General features: G+C 38.8%; 1 protein-coding gene across 2 annotated transcripts in view; it reads left to right on the forward strand.

The window, feature by feature from the left end:
* Positions 1–16,942, forward strand: part of LOC126175459 (proton-coupled folate transporter-like) — a 254,716-nt gene extending 237,774 nt beyond the window's left edge. For both annotated transcript variants that reach the window (XM_049922264.1, XM_049922263.1), the window contains 2 exons: positions 10,674–10,830; positions 16,609–16,942. In XM_049922264.1, coding sequence (XP_049778221.1) covers positions 10,674–10,830; positions 16,609–16,702 — 251 coding nt within the window. In that variant the 3' untranslated portion in view covers positions 16,703–16,942. The remainder of the gene's footprint in view (positions 1–10,673; positions 10,831–16,608) is intronic.
* Positions 16,943–19,952: the final 3,010 nt, after the last annotated feature.

Here is a 19,952-nt window from a genome sequence, read left to right on the forward strand (position 1 = left end):
CCTCATGCACATGGTTACCAACTCCAGAAATGCAACTGTCACGTGGGACACAAATAACAATCCAGTGGGGGCAGGGAAGGTGATGGAGAATGGATAGTAGTGTGTGGGTGGGGGCAAGATGAATGCTGTCTGGCAGGGTGTACAGGGATTAGATTGCCAACAGGCACAGCATGAGAAGGTTGTGGTGGAGGAAGGTAGATTAGATTAGATTAGATTAATTATTCATTCCATAGACCCATAAAAGAGGGAATCCTCCTGGGTGTGTAACATGTCAGATAAACACATTGCAAAAATGTAATAAGAAAAACTTGAGTTTCATTAATTTTAATGATCCTCAGTCAATAAACAGTAAAATAATGTACATGAATTAAATGTAAACTTCTAATATTTACAGGTTTAATACTTACATCTGCTTTAATTAAATCCATCATTCAGACATTTGCTAGTTTCTTGGTTATTACAACCAAGTATTGTCAAAAATTAAAGTAAATTACCCATCTCAGTGATCCTCAGTGAAGAACAGTCAGATTATGTACAAGATTTAAAATTAAACATCCACTACGTACAGACTTAAGACTTACATCTGCTTTCCATACATCCATCATTCACACAGTAGGTAGTTACCATGCTGTTACAACCAAGTATTGTCAACAATTAAAGTATAATAAATTTTCATTAAAATGGTCTACTGCACTTGTTGAGAAACTCATGGATGGTATAGAAGGAGTTGGCCACCAAAAATTCTTTTACATTATGTTTAAATTGTGCCTTGTCTGAAACTTAACTCTCAGTGGTTGCTGGTAACCTATTGAAAATATGCATTGCTAAATACTGGACTCCTTTCTGGGGAAAAAGGAGCAAAAGAGGAGAAGAGCTGTCCTCAGGTAGCCAGGCTGTATGTCCGATACAGCAGGGCCACCCAAGGACACTGTATCTGTAGTGACAAGAACTCCCTTGCTGTTTGCTGAGGATCTCACCAAGGCCTTCACACACAGTCACTATCCCCTATACCTAGTCTGTACACTGATCTCCGGTGCCATTTTCCTTCACACTCCAAATCCTCCCACCACCCCAAAGAATCAGCCACAAAGGAGTGCCCCCTTCATCACCCAATACCACCCCAAACTGGAACAGCTAAATCACATCCTCGCCAGGACTTTAGTTACCTATCATCATGCCTTGAAATGAGTGACTTCCTATCTTAGGTCCTCCCCACCCCTCCTAAAGTGGTGTTCCATTGCCCACCCAACCCCCACAACATCCTAGTCCATTCCTGTGCCACTTGCAATCCGAACCCCTTGCCACAAGGATCGTATCCCTGTAGAAGACCCTGTTGCAAGACCTGTCCAATCCACCCACCTAGCAATTCCTGTTTCAGGCCTGTCACAGGTTTAACCTACCCCTTAAGGGGCTTGGCCACTTGTGAAAGCAGCCGTGTCATTTACCAGCTCTGCTGCAATCATTGTACAGCTTTTTGTATTGGTATGGTTACCAACCAACTGTCCACCAGGATGAATGGCAGCTGCCAAACTGTGGCTAAGACCACCCTGTGGCGTTACATGCAGCTGAGAATAACACACTTGATTTCAATGGTTGCTTCATTACCCAAGCCATCTGGATCCTTCCCTTCACCAGCAGCTTTTCTGAACTGCACAGATGGAAGTTATCCTTACAACTCATTGTCCACTCCCATAATTATCCCTGCCTCAACTTATGGCAACACACTGTCCCCACACTCTTGACCCAACAGCTTCCACCCCCTCTGCCCTATCATCTTCTCCCCATTCTTGTCTCCCACGCTCTTTGTTTGCCATCCTCTGTCAATGCACCGGCCCATCTTTCCCCCTCCTCTCCTTTTTTGCCCCTTTTTTCCCCACCTCCCTGTCCCAGAACACTGCCCCGCAATCTCCTGATGATGTGCCTGTTAGCATTCTACACACTCCAATGGACAATATTTGTCTTGCGAGCTATCCATACACTATTATTCCTTCTCCTTCACCTTCTTTACATTAAATAGCACACTATCTTTTCCTACATTGCTGTATATTATTTGTATGATGTTATGACATCCATGCTGTCATTAAACAAGCCATAACGTGTGCAAACAGTATGGCTATTGAGAAGAGAGATGGTGTGCTGTTAGTAAAACTGTTTTATGTGAATGGCAACAATTACAGTGCTTCATTGAGAGAGTATCACTGACTGAAAGGTCTGAGGACAGGCCTGATGTCATTAATTGTCTTAAAGATGATGATGATGATGAAATTAAGAAACATAGGTGAGCTTGTTGTGGCACCTGGAACAAGAAGAAGTTCTATTCCAGTGGAAGTTGTTGATGGGATTGCTGTTAGTGTAAGTGACAGTGCACCATGTTCCCTGGGTTGTACTAGTGCTCATTCAGTGTCAGCAGTATGGATAGTTTTGCACTCTATATTACACTGGTATCTGTACAAGAGCCAGATGGTTCATCAAGTGAAACTTCATGGTTTGCAGCAATGCTGTGAATTTACTCTTTGGTATGTGGCACAGATTGAAATTTATGACATGTGGCTGGGCAATATTCATGGAGTGACGAAGCTCATTTTGCACTACAGGGTGCAGTGAATAGACAGAACTGCTAAATTTGGGGTACTGTTAAACTGTGTGTTGTGCATGAATTTCTGTTGCTCTCACCCTACATAACTGTGTGATGTTGATTCACAAGCATCTTTATGCTCGGTCCATTCTTCTTTGATGAGAATACTCCCATAGGACTTGTCAAATGTATCATGATGTCTGCACATTATGGCATGTGGTTCCTGCTTTGGAAGAGCACAGCTGTGTGGAAACCACTGTTTTTATGCAAGATGGGGCAACACCTCATGTCACTTGTCCAGTGAAAAATCTGCTTAATGCGACCTTCCAAACACATGTTATCTCCAGAGGTTTTCCACATGAATGGCCTGCAAATTCATCTGATTTGAATCCGTGTAGTTTTGGCTCTGGGGATATCTAAAAGAATGCCTTTATCAGGACACATTCAGTCTGTACCTCATCTGAAGACAGAAACACATTGCTCACATTTCACTGGAACTGCTGCAAGCATCTGCTGATCACATCATTTTATGGATGACCATCTCATCAATGTTTCCATTGCTCATGTTGAACAAATTGTGTAAGTGGTGGTTAATAATAAAATAAACATTGTGCCTTTCTCACTTGCTTGACCTTTTCTGTCCACAAGCTGATCCTAATCCATTACATGTGGAATATTTCTATTCATCAGTCCTGCACTCACAGTATCAGATTTGCATCTGGTGGCCAAATTTGCAACTAATTTTTTCTAGCATAAATCGATTTCACATTAACGCATTAGCATATCTACTAATTTTTGCTGCAATATGGTAATTACAGTCCACACTGAACCTTTGAGAAAAGCTGCACTTTACTTATAACCACCCGGTATAATGTTTCAGTTTCTGCATTTGAGTGCTGACATTTAGTGTCATGATTATGTTTTGTCTGGATGTGTGTTTATATGACTTTTCCCTTCCATATTCTTCTTGTAATGTTCTTGAAATAATGTCTGCTATTCTGCTAGGTCTGCCCTTTGGTCTGGATTCTTGAGAGATTTGTATTTGTAGTGGTGTATCAGCCTTTGTTGTCCTGCATGGTGCGTGAGATGCAGTATAGTATCACATGTTTTGGAGAGCCAATTTGTTTTCTTGGCCCTGGCAGATGTTCATCTGATGTTAGTGTATTGGATGAAGACCATATCGTGTTAGGAAATATACTGTTCTTCTGTTTGGGGTTGTGTATTTTATTCCTAATCTTTCCCTTATGTTTGGGAAGTAATAGTAGGGTCTCTGGCCCTTATTGCATGTGTCCCACTTCCTTTATCATGTATCCACCCACCATCTTTAAGATGGCCTTTATTAGTGAGGTCATCTTCTGTGATTGCTCTTATTTTGTCCCTGAAGCCTGTCTTCATTCAATGTGTTGCAGTGTGGTACCTAATAGTAATGTCAGCAACCATAGATCACTCGTCTGTGTGCACCTCACAGTAGTTCTGTTTGTTGCCAAGAGGAGTTTACGTGCCTGTGTGCTTCCCATGAAACATGTTATGGATTCAAAGAGTGCACAGTGATATATTCTCATGTATATTAGTGGAAGCCTGTAAGTAGTAGTTTTTATCTTGTCAGTTTTAATGGCCAATTTTTGGCCTTGTCTCCTGTGGTTTTTATGTGTATCTTGAAGGAGATTTGCCAGTCTTCTTAATCTTTTGGAGATAGATAAGTTACCTCTGCCCCCTTCTAGCGATTGTGCTCCTGCCCTTGTGTACTATTGACATAACGTTTTAACGTGGAGTGAGGAGTATTATAGAAAACTGCCACACCACGATTAGCCTTATTAATGTTTTTCACAGCATCTAGAGAGTGCTCCATGTCTGCAGTACTGTAAGTAAATCCAACCCCCTTTTCCCCTTTTGTGTGTACACGCCATGATCTGTGCTGATTATATATTGTGATAATTTTAATACCAAAATTTTCTTTATTTGATTTTTAATCTACAAATAATAATATCAGAAGAGCTTTTTTTAATGAGGTAGCTGGACCTTTTATGGTGCAGCTGGCTCCCACATGGCCTGGTTATTACCAATATATGGGGCTGTTGCCCCATTTTATAAATCTGTAGGGGGCAACCAGTCCACATATGCTAAAATGAAAGATTAACTGAACATTCAGAAACAAGTACTCATGTGAAATCTGTATGCTCTAATGTATTTGTCATACAGCCTAGCTCTATCTGACAAATCTTTGTGAATGATATGCAGTACATTATTTTACAAAGATAAAATACTTTACTCAATTTTGAAAACACCATAAAAATTAAATATCCACCCATTACTTGGGAAAGTGACCATAGCCCATTTTACCTCCTGTGCTAATTACCCCACAGTTCCTTATATTTCTCTTATTTTCTTGTTGAAATCAAATAATTAGTTTATCATATTAATACTTTTGTTTATTTTAGGGAATATTAGATAAACTTCACTGCTTTTTTGAAATTCTGTCTATGTTCTGAAGTCCACTTCCATTGAATTTTTGTTACAAATGTGTTAGTGAGTGAGGCGTGTTTAACACTCAATCCTCAAAGTACATCTTGTAGAAACCAATCAACTCTAAATATGATTTCAATTGGTTATTACACATTGATTCTGACCATCATCTGATCACTATTAATCAATGGTAATCTGCTAGTATGGCTTGAGTGTTTACATTGTCTCCTAAAAACTTTATTTCTTCTCTTTCAAATTATAATTTGCACAGTTTTGTAGGGACTCCATGGTAATATAAGGGAGTTGATAACTTATGTAGTATATGACAGTGGTCTTCTCATGGTTTGGGTGTTATGACCACATCTTCTACATAAATTAATAGTTTTTCTTCAAGATCTTGGCCTGCAGCTTGTTCCAATGCTTTTATGACTATTGAAACTGAAACATTTAATATGAAACGCAAAACTGTAAATTGAAAGCACTTTCTTTTGAATAAAAATGCTGTATATTTAAGATTCTTGTGCCAATTGCACCTGATAATAAATGAATTAGATTATGTGAAGAAAAAGCTGTTGATATCTGTAGGATATTGTCATCGTCTTCAGTCCGAGGATTAGACTGATGCAGCTAGTCTTGCTAATCTGTCCTGTGTGAGCTTGTTCATCTCAAGAAAACTAGTGCCTTCTACATCCATTTGAACCTTTTTACTGTTGACAACACTTGGTGTGCCTCTACATTTCCCTCCATTACCAAATTGTTGATTGCTTGATGCATCAGGATGTTCCTATCAACCAGTCACTTCTTTTAGTTAAATTGTGCCATAAAGTTTTTTCTCCACAATTAGTTTCAGTACATCTTCATTAGTTATACAGTTTGACCACTCTAATTTTCAGCATTCTTCTGCACCAATACATTTAAAAAGCTTCTATTCTCATCCTGTTGTAACTGTTTAGCATCCACACTACACTTCTGCACAAAACCACACCTCAGACAAACAGCTACTGAAAATATTTGTTAACACTGAAATATATATTCAGAACTTCTTTTCTTGCTGTTGCAATTTTGCATTTTATATCCTTTCTATTTCTTCCACCATCACTCATTGTGATGCTCAAATAACAATTTTCATCTACTGCTACCTAATTCCCTCAGTATCACCTGAGTTAATTTGATTACATTTCATTAATCTAATTTTACTTTTGTTGATGTTCATCTTGTAATGTTTCTTCAAGGCATTATGTATTCCATTCAGCTGTTCTTCCAAGTCTTTTGTCATCTTTGACAGACTTGCAATGTCCTGATAAACCTCAAAGTTTTAATTTTCTTTCCTGAACATTAATTCCCTTTCCAAATCTCTCCTTTTTCTTCACTGCGTGTTCAGTGCTGAATAACATCAAGGATGTGATCAAACCCTTCTCATCACCTACGAATCCTATAACTGAAAATTGTGCAGGTGGGAAATGTCCCTGCAGTATATCCTACATTCTCATATGCTTTTTCCTCCTCCCACTCTAGCACTACCAGTCTTTGTTCCCCCAACATGCCCATTAGTTTTTCCCCCCTCCTCTGCTTCTCTCTTTTTCCACCCACCCTCCCATCCTCCAACCTCCCAACTGCATTCATAATTGGCACTACACTTGCCCTCCTACTATTCCTCCCCCTCCCTCCTCCCCAGCCTCCTCCTTACCCACACCATCCACAGATTGCTAACCCTCCCCCTCCACAATCAGGTATAGCTGCTAGATGCAGTCTGCCCTTAGCAGTCAGAGGCAGTGCTCATATGTGAGAGAATTGTGCTTGTGTGAATGTGTGTTTGCACGCGGGATTAGCCGAGCGGTCTAAGGCGCTGCAGTCATGGACTGTGCGGCTGGTCCCGGCGGAGGTTCGAGTCCTCCCTCCGGCATGGGTGTGTGTGTTTGTCCTTACGATCATTTAGGTTAAGTAGTGTGTAAGCTTAGGGGCTGATGACCTTAGTAGTTAAGTCCAATAAGATTTCACACACATTTGAACATTTTTTTGAATGTGTGTTTGTTTTCTGACTTAGAAGAAGAGCTTGTGGTCAAAAGCTCAAATTTGTAGCACTCTTTTTGTTGTAGTCTGCAATTCAAAATCTCCTCTATATGGTGAGCAGCAATCTACCTTTCCATAACATTGTAGTTACTCCAACCTAGGTTTTCCAGTATTTGATTTGTCTTACCATTGTGCCATCTACCTGAAACCTTCCAGTATTTCCAGGTCACTTCCACATTTACCACCTTCTGCAAAAAATCTTAAACCACCATATGATGTTAGCTATGATTAAACTATTCTTTGAACAAAAGTTTTCTAGGCAACTTCCCCTTTATCTCCTTTCCCATCCAGTCCTTGTAGTGCTATTGAATTCCATTCTCCCTTCATAGTAAAATCTCATCTCCCTTAACTATCTGAATAATTTCTTTTATCTCATAATTTATTCCTTCCAGCTCTCATCACCTATGGAGCTAGTAGGCTATATGGTACTGTCGAGTTTGTTTGCATGGCCATCGTCCGCAGCAAGCACAGAAAGCAGATGTATATCAATTACAGTGCAACACTTGTGATGGCAGATACACAGGACAAACAGGCAGAACATTTGATGTCAGATACAAAGAACGTATGATAGCATGGAAGAATGGGAAAAACCACTCCACATATGCACAACACCTAAGAGAACACCATCACAAACCAACCACTAGAGAAGAAGATGTGAAAATAGTTAGGACCAGCAATAAAGAACAACCCCTATTCCTGCAACAAAATTACCACATAAAGAAAATCTATCAGAAATCCCAGTTGAATTATCAAGTACACATGACAAACAACTTATTGTTTACACTAGTAAGTAAAAAAATAGAGCAACACTACAATAGAGGTCTATTATCACAGTAATAGTAATAGTACCACCTGAACCCTTTCCATTCACTCATCTGTGAATTTTTCCACAAAATATTTAAACCAAAACTCAAATCAGCTGAACAACCATTCTCTGACAGCTATGACATTTGCATTCAATATCCTACAACCATCCACTCCCTCCCGTGTGTGTGTGTGTGTGTGTGTGTGTGTGTGTGTGTGTGTGTGTATGTGGGTGGGTGGGTGGGTGGGTGGGTGGGTGGGTGGGTGGGGGTGTGGGGGGTGGGGGGAGAGATGTTAGTTTGCAGCATATAGTTTGTTAGGTTGGCAACATGTATGTAAACAAGCCAAACAGGATGAGACACTTAGTGAACTCAAAGTAGCTACATCTTGAAGTCACAGTTTTGGATCAAATATCTATAATTAGTGACAGAATACTGATAGTGCATCACAACAAAAAAGGCAAACAAGATGAAAAGTGGGAAGAAAAAAGTTCAGAACATAAAAATATACTTATGTTTTGTAAACAGAGCTGTAGTGCAACCTCCAGCATGTGGCCAGATGAGAGGAAATGCAGATGCTAACTAAAAACATGATGAACTGTAAGTAATCGTGTATTTACATAAAAAATCAGATTTTAACTGTTTTATAATCTACAAATAACACATATAAAAGCAAAACTGTATCATTCTAGATCCCAGTGGTGCTGCATTAAAGTGAAAAAAGGTGAAACACATCTGGGAGAAATAAAATACAGTGCAGCAAGAGAAGGCCTTTTTTGTGTATCTTATCTTGGGTGTAATAATGAAGGCATTCGTTATTCATATTAGCTTCTAGTTTCTTATCAATTATTAGAGTCTGTCCTGCATTACCGCTGTTATCATATCTGTATATAAAAATATTTTTATTTTTATCAATGGAAAACCCAGGATGGAATAATGACAATACTGTATTATGAAAAGGAAGAGTGCTACTCGCCATATAGAGGAGCTGTTATGTTGCTGAGAGGCACAACAGGAGGACTGCTAAACAAGAAAGCTTATGGCCAAAAGCCCTTCTTCTGAATTAGACAACATACACACACACATTCACAGAAGCACAACTCACACACCCATTTATTTTTGTAAGACAGTGTGGTTTCCTCATGATCATAAGTATATTAATTGTAATGTATAAATTTTATATATTAGGCCGGTGCATAAGTTTGTAGCATTTTTCCATACGTGTAATAAATACAACATATACATACCACAGAGACTTTAGTCAACAATAATATTTTCTCCTTCACTATTTACAAGAATATGCCTATACTGGGATAAATTTTTGTTTCTGCGATTGTAGGAATCACATGGTTTTGAGACAAAGGACTCATTGAGCCATGTTTGGACACATTTTCCTTTGGAAAGCAAGTTTTTGGAAATTTTTTCAGTAGAGAGTGGAATAGGTGAAAATCTGAGGGTGTGCAAGATCAGATGAATAAGGTGGCTGCAGAATGACTTCCCAACCCAGCTCCCGTATAGTGTTTTTTGTCAGTATAGCAGAATGTGGGAAGAGATTATAGAGGAGTAGCATCACTTCACATAGTCTTCCTACTTGTTGTTCTTGGATTGCATCTGTGAGACATCTCAGTTGTTGACAACAAATGTCAGCAATGATGGTTACATCTCAAGGAAACCATTGTAGTACACCACACTGTTGCTGTTCCACCAGATGCATAACATTCTCTTTTGTGTATGCATGCCGGTCTGTGTATTGGGGAGTTACTGCATTGTTTGGGTGCAACTATTCATTTCTTTTCCTTATGTTAGCATAAAGACACAATTTCCCATCACCAGTAATGATACAGGATAGGAATGGTTGATATCTTTCATGAGCCAATTGATAATGAGCAAGCAGAGGTGCACATATGGCCACCCCCTGATTTTTGTGATTTTGGTATAGAGCATGTGGTCCCCATATAATCGATTTTTGAACCTTCCTCATTGTATGCAAATGTCACATGATGGTGGAATGATAACAGTTTATTGTATTTGAGAGTTCTCAAGTACACTGATTAGGATCATTGTGGAATAATGATCTTCATCAGCTGCAGAGGTCTTCCTGAATGTGGAGAGCCACTAATGTCAAAACGATTCTCCTTAAAATGAGAAAATTGTTTCCTTGCCTTTCGCTGCCCAGTGGCATTATCCTCATACCTGGTGAAAATGTTTCTGGGTGCTTCCACTGCTGTCACCATTCTATTAAACTCAAACAGAAGAATATGTCAGAAATATTCAGATTTCTCCACTTGTCACTCCATTTTCTAGTGTTCAAGGGTCCACTCACTATCTCCAAATGACAAAGGACAACATAGAAACTCAAATAGCAACAGTGAACTACAAATCAAAATGATAATTGATAAATAAACTCATAGCAACTGGAATACCAGCATAAAAAACAAAAACTTTATGAACGTATGTACCAACCTAATATTATTGTCTATGTTGATGTTCACATTTTGCACATTGCATGTGGACTTCCCAATGTCACTTGAGGAAGTAACATCGTAACTACAATCTTATGTAATCTGTTGTTGGCTGGCTGGCTTATGTAATCTGTATGTTTGCTGATTTTAAAAAGCATATAAATTTTTAGCCTTGGTTTCATCTTTTCATGCTATCTGACTACTTATCTTTGATAAATGGGATAAAATTGATGTTTATTTTCTTTTGTCTGATAGTAATAAATATTCATTGGTTAAAAAGACCAATTCCTTTTGTTACAGGTAGTGTATTCTCCCTGACTGCAGCACTGGAGTCTGTTATGCCACTGGTAGCATCGCCTCTCTACACAGCTGTGTACAATGCCACCATTGCAAGTTTTGCTGGGGCATTCTACCTGATGTCTGCAGTTTTCTACGCTGTTAATGTTGGACTCTCATTGTAAGTACTCAAATTTGGTACAACTGAATTTGATATAAATATTTACCCACCCATTGTGGAGGGAGTCACAGGTGACTCTTAATGTCAATAATAGTAAATGTTCCAATATAATTATTAATCAAGAAAGGGTAGGGATAGCATAAAAAAGGATCCATACACATTTGTGTGTGTGTGTGTGTGTGTGTGTGTGTGTGTGTGTAATGCTTCAGAAAAAAAAGAGGCTCTGGTACAGTGATATTTTGTGAGAGTTTTTGAAATTTGGACTCTTAAAATGTTATTTTATTGCTTTTCTGAGGAGTTTAGGAGTGTGAATACAAATTTGTTTTACCTCACTTCAACATCAACAAAATTTCTACTGTATCACATCTCAAAATCTGCAGTTCTGATCTTTTTTTTAGTCAGAGATACTGAGTATAGAAGTAGTGTAGCCCATGATGTGCAAATACCCAGACTTTATTCACCCAGTGTTTGAGAATGAGAGCAATTAGTGACTTGCAACAAACTTTACACATAATTTCAAACATATATGAAATTTTTTCTCTGTGACAACTGCCACAAAAAGATGAAAGGAAAAAATTTATCACTTACTACATTTTTGATCTCCATGTAGTGAAACTGCTGCATTAGATGTGATGTTCTAATTTATTACTTATTTACTTCTAATTGTATTTGTGACAAATTTTGCAGACAGTATTCCCCTCTACCATTGAATGTACCTGCAAATTAGTATCATTGTATGACAGATAGTTTAGGAGATATGATGCCATAAACACAGATGCTCGAAAAACTGCTGCATCTTGCATGATGTTCATATGTGTTACCTCTTTGCTACTAACTCTATTCACAACATATTTAGCAGGCCATATCCGCATATGGTGCTGCATGTACCTGTGAAATTATGTAGGGGATGATCATAAAGCTTCCATTTATGGGCATGGCTATAGCAGATGTGCAACAGTGTTTCTGATGTGGGTATATAGGCACCAACAAGTAGGGTAGGGATTAGTGGGCAGTCATGTCCCTCTGATATCCTTGTGGTAAATGCAGAAATGTGAACTATGATGACATTATCACCAAATGCGTTCATACAGGACCAACAAGCAGTTACTCTTTCTTGGTGGCTGTAGGACAAACTATGGTAGACATCTATTGGAAAATGAAGAATGTGGGTGCGCAGCGTGTCTGTTGAAAACCACTGTTCATTGAATGGTGTGCCAAGAGGTGCTGCTACTTCATGATAGTGCAGGTCTCCATATCACAAGTTTTGTAATGCAGAAGTTATACCAACTCAAGTGGGAGACACTCAAGCACTTGCCATATAGTCTTACTTATGTTGGGGTTGGGTTATTTGGGGGAAGAGACCAAACTGTGAGGTCATTGGTCTCATCAGATAAGGGAAGAATGGGGAAGGAAGCTGGCCATGCCCTTTCAAAGGAACCATCCCGGCATTTGCCTGAAGCAATTTAGGGAATTCATAGAAAACCTAAATCGGGATTGTCGGACGCAGGATTGAACCGTCATCCTCCCGAATGTGAGTACAGTGTGCTAACCACTGTACCACCTCACTCAGTTCCTCCTTACATGATTATCATACTTACAGTCCCTTAAAAAGTCCTTGAAGGGTTGTAGATTCCTGTTGGACAAAAATGTGCAGCAGGCAGTTAAGGACTTCTTCATGCGAAGTGCGTGATGATTTTCTTCAACATGGTGCTTCATTGGGGCGATTGCCTCAGTGCTCACAGTGATTTTTCCTGTGTGGCATACTGATTCTAGACTGTATGGCTTTTGAACAAAAGGTTTTTGATTGCTCCTTATCTCTTAGTGTGACGTTCCGTTCAGGAGATATGACATCATAGACATTGAACTACATGGAAACAAAACTGCAGGGTGAAATCTTTCCCTCAGTTTTTCCCACATATGGACATGTGACATATATTTAATATATTTGTACATAAATTTCATGTGTACACATGACATTTTTGTACAAATATATTAAATATATGTGTCATGTCCATATGTGGGAAAAGCTGAGGGAAAGAATTCGTCGTGAACCTCTGGTTTGATATCAGCCAGAATTTGTACACATATTACTACCTGGAAAGAAATACTGTGCGGGTAAGACCCAGCAGTGTCCTAGTGTAGGAGTGATAATGTGGTGAGAGAAAGGGGGAGGACATGAACAGAAAGTGGGGGTGGGGGTAAGGAGAACATGTTCATAGGTAGTGTGGAAGAGGAGTGTGCGCTGTGCGCTGATATGAAACTTACTGGCAGATTAAAACTGTGTGCCGGACCAAGACTCGAACTCAGGACCTTTGCCTTTCGCGGGCAACTGCTCTACCAACTGAGCTACCCAAGCACGACTCACGCCCCGTCCTCACAGCTTCACTTCTGCCAGTACCTCGTCTCCTACCTTCCAAACTTTACAGAAGCTCTCCTGCAAACCTTGCAGAACTATCAGCTCACACTCATCTGCAGAGTGAAAATCTCATTCTGGAAACATCCCCCAGGCTGTGGCTAAGCCATGTCTCCGCAATATCCTTTCTTTCAGGAGTGATAGTTCTGCAAGGTTCGTAGGAGAGCTTCTGTAAAGTTTGGAAAGTAGGAGACGAGGTACTGTCAGAAGTGAAGCTGTGAGGACGGGGCGTGAGTCGTGCTTGGGTAGCTCAGTTGGTAGAGCACTTGCCCGCGAAAGGCAAAGGTCGCGTGTTCGAGTCTCGGTCCGGCACACAGTTTTAATCTGTCAGTAAGTTTCAAAAAGTGAGTTGACTGGCTATAATTTTTGGTGCAACTTCTTCAACCTGCAGGATTCTTATTTCATGGACATGACTCCATTATTTACATTTTTAGATATGCTCATTCCACTCAGTGATGGATTCTGCTTGCTGAGTTTTTACTTGCCTCATTTCAGCTGTGTTATCTTTTTATCAAAGTGTCTAGTGTTTTCATCCATCTTTTTCTGCATTTTAGCTGTGTTTCATCCATTTTAGCCCTTAGTGTCTGCTTCCTCTTTGCCTCCAGTACTTGTCTGTGTAGTTTCTTGTTTTGTCTTATTTCCTTTATTTTGTAAATCTTCTTGCTAGGGACTTCCCCTGGCTTATCTATGAAATACAATTTTGTTGTGTTAGTTCCTGACTTTTTGCAATTCTTGAATCTCCATCGGTCTTTTTCTAAGCCACAACTGTTTCAGTTCCCAGCTTGTATAACTTAAAATTACTTTTTCTACCTGTCTCGATATTTTTCTCCATAACTTTTACCACTTTAACAATACCAGAGAAGGAAAGTTGCTACTCACCATATGGCAGAGATGCTGAGTCGCGACAGGCACAACAAAAATATTCACACAATTATAGCTTTCGGCCATCAAGGCCTTTGTCATCAGTAGACACACATACATAGACATTCAAGAATTAGCTTTCTCCACCAACAGGAATAAATATTTCTGCTTTATAGATATAACATTGATCACATGAAAATGTCAACAAGAATGAATTCATTAATGCATATTGTAACACTACTACTAACTCATCATTGCCAAAAGAAAGTGTTAGAGTGAGTGTAGGTTTCCACGACTATTTGTTATTGACACTACTATGTTTATCAGAGCTGCTCAACTATTGATGTGTACATACCCATAACATCAGAGACAGCCAGTAGGGATGACACTGTTGGATAATTATTAAGCTGGTCACTATATATCACCATAGATGGTGTGTAACTGGTACCAGTTGATCATGTGACACTCCATTGATGATGCAAGTCATGGCAGAGAAGTAGTGTGCACGTGTCAGTCAGTTGTATGGAATCATAATAAGGTGGGTTGATATAGCAATGTGACAAAATGGTAAAAAAGAGCCATCATGTTGTATGTGCTGATGATTACACCATGACTGAAGCTGCTGATTTGTTGATGTATCAATGCAGACTGCCTAGTGTATGTACAAAAAATGGCATTAGATTAGATTTACTTTCATTCCAATTGATCCATAGTGAGGGAGTCCTCCAGGGTGTAGAACATGTCAGAAAAACAATAATACATGGCAAATATTTACAACTAAAGCAAATAAGCTAATGTATATTCCACAGGTCCCAAGTAGAATGATCATCGTCATCGTCTTTTTTTATTTTTTATTTTTATTATTTTAATGAAAACTATATGAAAGGATCATTTTACAACACTCATTTACTAAGATCGCATTAATGCACTGAATTTAAAATAAAAAAAAAAGTTTTTTTATTTATAAGGTGATAAACATATAATAGAAATACCACAATTCTTATTTACAATGAAAACATTACTGCACTGAAATGCTGCAGAAGTTAGATTGTACTTTACACACACATACACACACACACACACACACACACACACACACACATACACACACACAAACACATCCTTTAGGCTTCTCTTAAACTGAATTTCATTGGTTGTTAAGCTTTTTAGTGCTGCAGGAAAGTTATTGAAAATTTGTGTTTCTGAATAATATACACCTTTTTGTACAAAAGTAAGTGACTTCAAATCCTTGTGAAGATTATTCTTATTTTTAGTATTGATCCATGAACTGAGATTTTGGTTTAAAAAAGTGATAAATTTTTAATGACAAATTTTGTTAAGGAATAAATATATTGGGAAGCAGTAGGTATTATCCCTACAGGGATTACTACTTTCAGTGAATCAGATAAATCTCAGCCAGTTTCCAAGCAAACATTGTGTGGAGAACTACATGCTGTGAACAAAAGTCAGGCATTTTGCATAAGGTCATTGCTTGTAGCCACACCATAGCTGTACATCTTCATTGGACTAAGTAATGCAGAAACTAGACATTAGCTGACAGGAGGTGTGTAGTGTGGTCCAATGAGACATAATAACGCCTCTTTTCAAAAGCTTGAGTGCACAGACAATGCAGTGAGATGTTTAATCATAGTGTGTCAAGGGTGTATTTCTGGCTGGAGGTGGCTCTCAGTTTTTTTTTTTTGGGGGGGGGGGGGGGTGTATTTTGTTCTGTAACTTGGACCTACTGATTCACATTATTGTGAACATGAACCAGGGTGTTTATATAATTGTTTTTGGTGGCCAAGTGTTTCCCTTTCTTCGACGTCTTTATGATGAATGTGCTGTGGACGCTCCTGAATTCCAAGAATATAACAGTCATCTGCAAGTACATGTTCCTGATAAAGACCCAGGGACCTGACATGCCTCAGTTGATCTACTAAACCACCTGTTATTAATCTCATGAAAAATGAGTGGCCTTATTTGAATTTTATTTATTTATTTTTTAAATTTGTGGTAAGTTCCTATGGGACCAAACTGCTGATATCATCAGTCCTTAGGCGTACACACTACTTAAACTAACTTACGCTAAGGACAACACACACATACACCCATGCCCAAGGGAGGACTTGAACCTCCGATGGGGGAGCCACGCGAACTGTGACAAGGTGCCTCAGACCGCACGGCTACCCTGTACGGTGGCCTTATTTGATACCGTAGGTGAAACATAGCAGTCAAATTCCCCACAATTTGATACATCAGTTTTATCTAATCAGCAATGAGTGGCTTCAGCTGGAAATGACATATCTGAAGAAACTTGTGGACACTCTTTCTCACTGAATTGAGGCCATTATCAAGCCTGCACGATATTAGCATCATGTCTCCCAGATATGACTAATGTTTTGTCTAGTGTGCTTATTATTTGTCTTCATTATTTATTATAGATGCATCTAAGACAAGATACAGTCTACTGCTGTTTATATTTTCTTTCTTCTTTTGCTTTCCAGGGCACTGGCATGTTTACAACGCAAGTGCTCACGATCGGGCTATTATGAAGAGTTGCCAAGCAATGATAGCTGTCCTGCATCTGTAGATGCTTAAAGTATCAGTGTTTTCCCTTATTCATGTCTACTTATTGAATTAAGCCATGAAAAGTTGTCAGTTACTTCATCTTGTGGTAATATAATTCTTTGGACCACAAAAAACTCTGAACAGATAATCTCTTGTGGCAATCTAATTGTAACAGTAAAGGAAGTAAAATTTAATATTGTGATGCAGTAAGTCTGCCTGTGTGTGTGTATGTGTGTGTGTGTGTGTGTGTGTGTGTGTGTGTGTGTGTGTGCATGTAAAAGGGGGGGGGGGACCTACAAGTGTTTGTGTGTTGGCTTGTTTTGTATGTTGAATTTGATGTGAAATTGTACAGCATGAAAGACAAATCTTGACTGTAACAGTGCATTTCCAGTTTCATGGATGGTGAGAAAAATACAAAAAAAGATGGTGAAATGCTATTGTATTCAAACCATGTTCGAAAGCACAAATACATATTTTAATTTGAAGAAATGCACATGGTACAGTGGATCGTAACCTGATATGTGGTACCAGACAGTACCTTAACCAAGTCTGCCATCCATCTAAACTTTAACTGGAAAAGGGACATTAAAACTTTATTTTTATAGTAACAACAGAAAAAGAATATTTATTTCATTTTGGAATACATATTTTTGGTGATGTCATTTAGTGCACATTGTCAGTCCTTCCTTGCTTTTATTTTCACTGCTACCAAGACAAAAAACTACTTTCACACTTACAAGTTTGGCTTTTGCTGATAATGAATGATACTCAGGGCCAGCCATCTATAAAGAATCTTGTCAACCAGTTGTTGCCATTGTATAGTCCAAGAAATAGCAATTTGGCTCAAATTTTGCTATTTGAAAATATTATTTCCTTCAGTGAAAATCATATTTGTTCATTTATTTTTCAAACCAGTCAAACAGTTGTTTAATGAGTTTATTTAAGGTGGTAAATGATGGCTTCTAACTAGACTGGCAGCAGAAAAAATAAACAGAAGAGGAAATATGGAGCAATTCTAGTGAATGAGATGGAATTTTCAAAACAAAGCTTCCAATATGTCTGAAAGTAACTGTTTGCTATCAATGTAAATTACCAGGTACTGAGACTTGGACTTTTAATACAAAAACCACACAGAAAATGAGGGTGTAAAGGGTGCAATGAAATGTTGCATTTTGAGAATTATTCTGTGAGACATGAAAACAAGAAAAAGGATGTGCAAACAGACTGATGTAATAACTGTTGCAGTCTAAGAAAAGGGTGAAATAAAGAGATTTTTTGAAAATAGATTCTTCACAGGTCATTGTGCTCACTGCTGAGCATTGTGACCCCATGAACAAAGTGTCTCCATCCTGTACAGTTACTGGTTTCTTAGAGCCTGCTGAAGACCAAGGCCAGAGTCCTCTTGATTTGATCAATCCACCTGTTTGCTACTCTTCCCCCAGTTCCTTGCCTGCTGTCTTACCTTCCATGATTATGTTCTCTAGGTTTTCTCCATATCCTCTTACAATATGGCCAAAGATGTGGAGAATTTTTTGATTGAGAGAATAAGAAAGGCACATGGAGATATTGAGAAGCTCAATAATGGACACATTTGTTCTTCTTTCAGTCCACTTTATGTGCAGTGTCCAGCTCCAAAGCTCAAATGTGTTAATGTGCTGTTTGTCTCTGGCTTTAAGGGTCCATGTCTTGCAACCCTAAAAGAAGACAGAAAACATGAGTGTTTCAACAAGCTCTGCCAGATCCTGGTGAGGTTTTTATGCCATAGTGTGATCCATCTTCATATCTCATCTTCACAGCTTCTCATATTACAGTTGGTTGCCCCAAGATAGATGAAAGAATAGATGACTTCTAGTTCCTTTAATTGACCAATGATTTGTACCTGTACTCCTCAATCAGTTATCACAAGATTGGACTCGCTGAGATTGATGCCACTCCATGTTATAGACTAATGTCTTTTACTTTTGCTAATAGCTAAGCAAGTTCATCTTTGTTGCTGACTAAAACCACAGTGTTGTCAGCAAATCAGAGGTTGTTGCCACTACTTGAGGTGCTTTTAATCCAACCACCAAGAGCATTCCTAATGACATATTCTGCATAGATGTTGTGCAGTTGGTGGAGGGTTAGAACATACAGCTGCATGGTGATTATTGTGTAGACTTCTGATCAGCACAGTCAAGTGTGGTGGGACACCAAACTCTGCAAGCACCTGCCATGACTTTTTCCAGACAACAAAGCCAAAGTCTTTCCTGTAGTCTGGGAAACAAATGAAGACAGGAACATAGAACTTTTATGATTTTTTTATTATTTGTCATTTATTGAGAACCTTTTCATGAGTGCCTTTTCCTTCAACAAAACCTGCTTGTTTTGTGGATATGTGAGACAGAATGTATGGCTTGAAATGCTGGTTCAAGATGTAAAGCAAAATTTTGTTTGCATGGAATATGAGAGCAGTGATTCAGTAGCTGTAGCAGTTCCTGACTGACCCTTTCTTGTGTAGGGGGATGAAGAGAGGCTTTGACCACTCCCCAGTTTCCCATATTCTTGTACACATTAGATGCAGCATATCAACACCATCCTGTCCCATTTACTTGTTCTTCTCACCAGATATACCATTAAGACCAGCAGATTTATAGTTCTTCCAATGCTGACTGGTTCTCTATTTTGCTGCATAAGATCATAGGTTCCAATGTAATTTCAACTGCCTGACTTTCAGTACTGTTAATACCAGAAAATAACTTTTCACAGCACTGTTTCCACTTCACAACAGCTTCTTTTTTGTGTCTGATAAGGTTGTCATTCTCATCACTCGCTAACTGCATGTGAGGATTAAATGCACTGGTGAAACTTGTGAATTTCTTGAATCACAAGCTTGATTGTGATTATGATGTTGTTCTGTCTCCTCACAGATATCATTAATGAAGTATGATCTGCCCTTTCTGCAATTCTATTGTACTTCTCTGTACAAGTTCTTATATCTATCTTGATCGTGGGTTGTGTGGAGACCAGTTTTCTTCCCTCCTCAATTAGTTGTAGTGTGGACTGTAATGTGTAAGGATATTTTGCACTTAGTGGTCATTATGATGTCTGAAGTGATGAGGAAATGACCTCCTTCACTTAATCGCATGTTTGTGATGATGATGCATCTTTGTCAGGACTGATGTTGTGGAGTGTTGGTCTTGCAAGCTCACCAGATTTCCGAAGAGCTTCCTTGTTTGTGAGTTTTAGTTGTCTTTTCCACTCTTCTTGGTGAATTTGAACTTAATCCACATTTTCATGGACA

This window comes from Schistocerca cancellata, chromosome 3 (genome assembly GCF_023864275.1).
Source record: "Schistocerca cancellata isolate TAMUIC-IGC-003103 chromosome 3, iqSchCanc2.1, whole genome shotgun sequence".
NCBI lineage: Eukaryota > Metazoa > Arthropoda > Insecta > Orthoptera > Acrididae > Schistocerca > Schistocerca cancellata.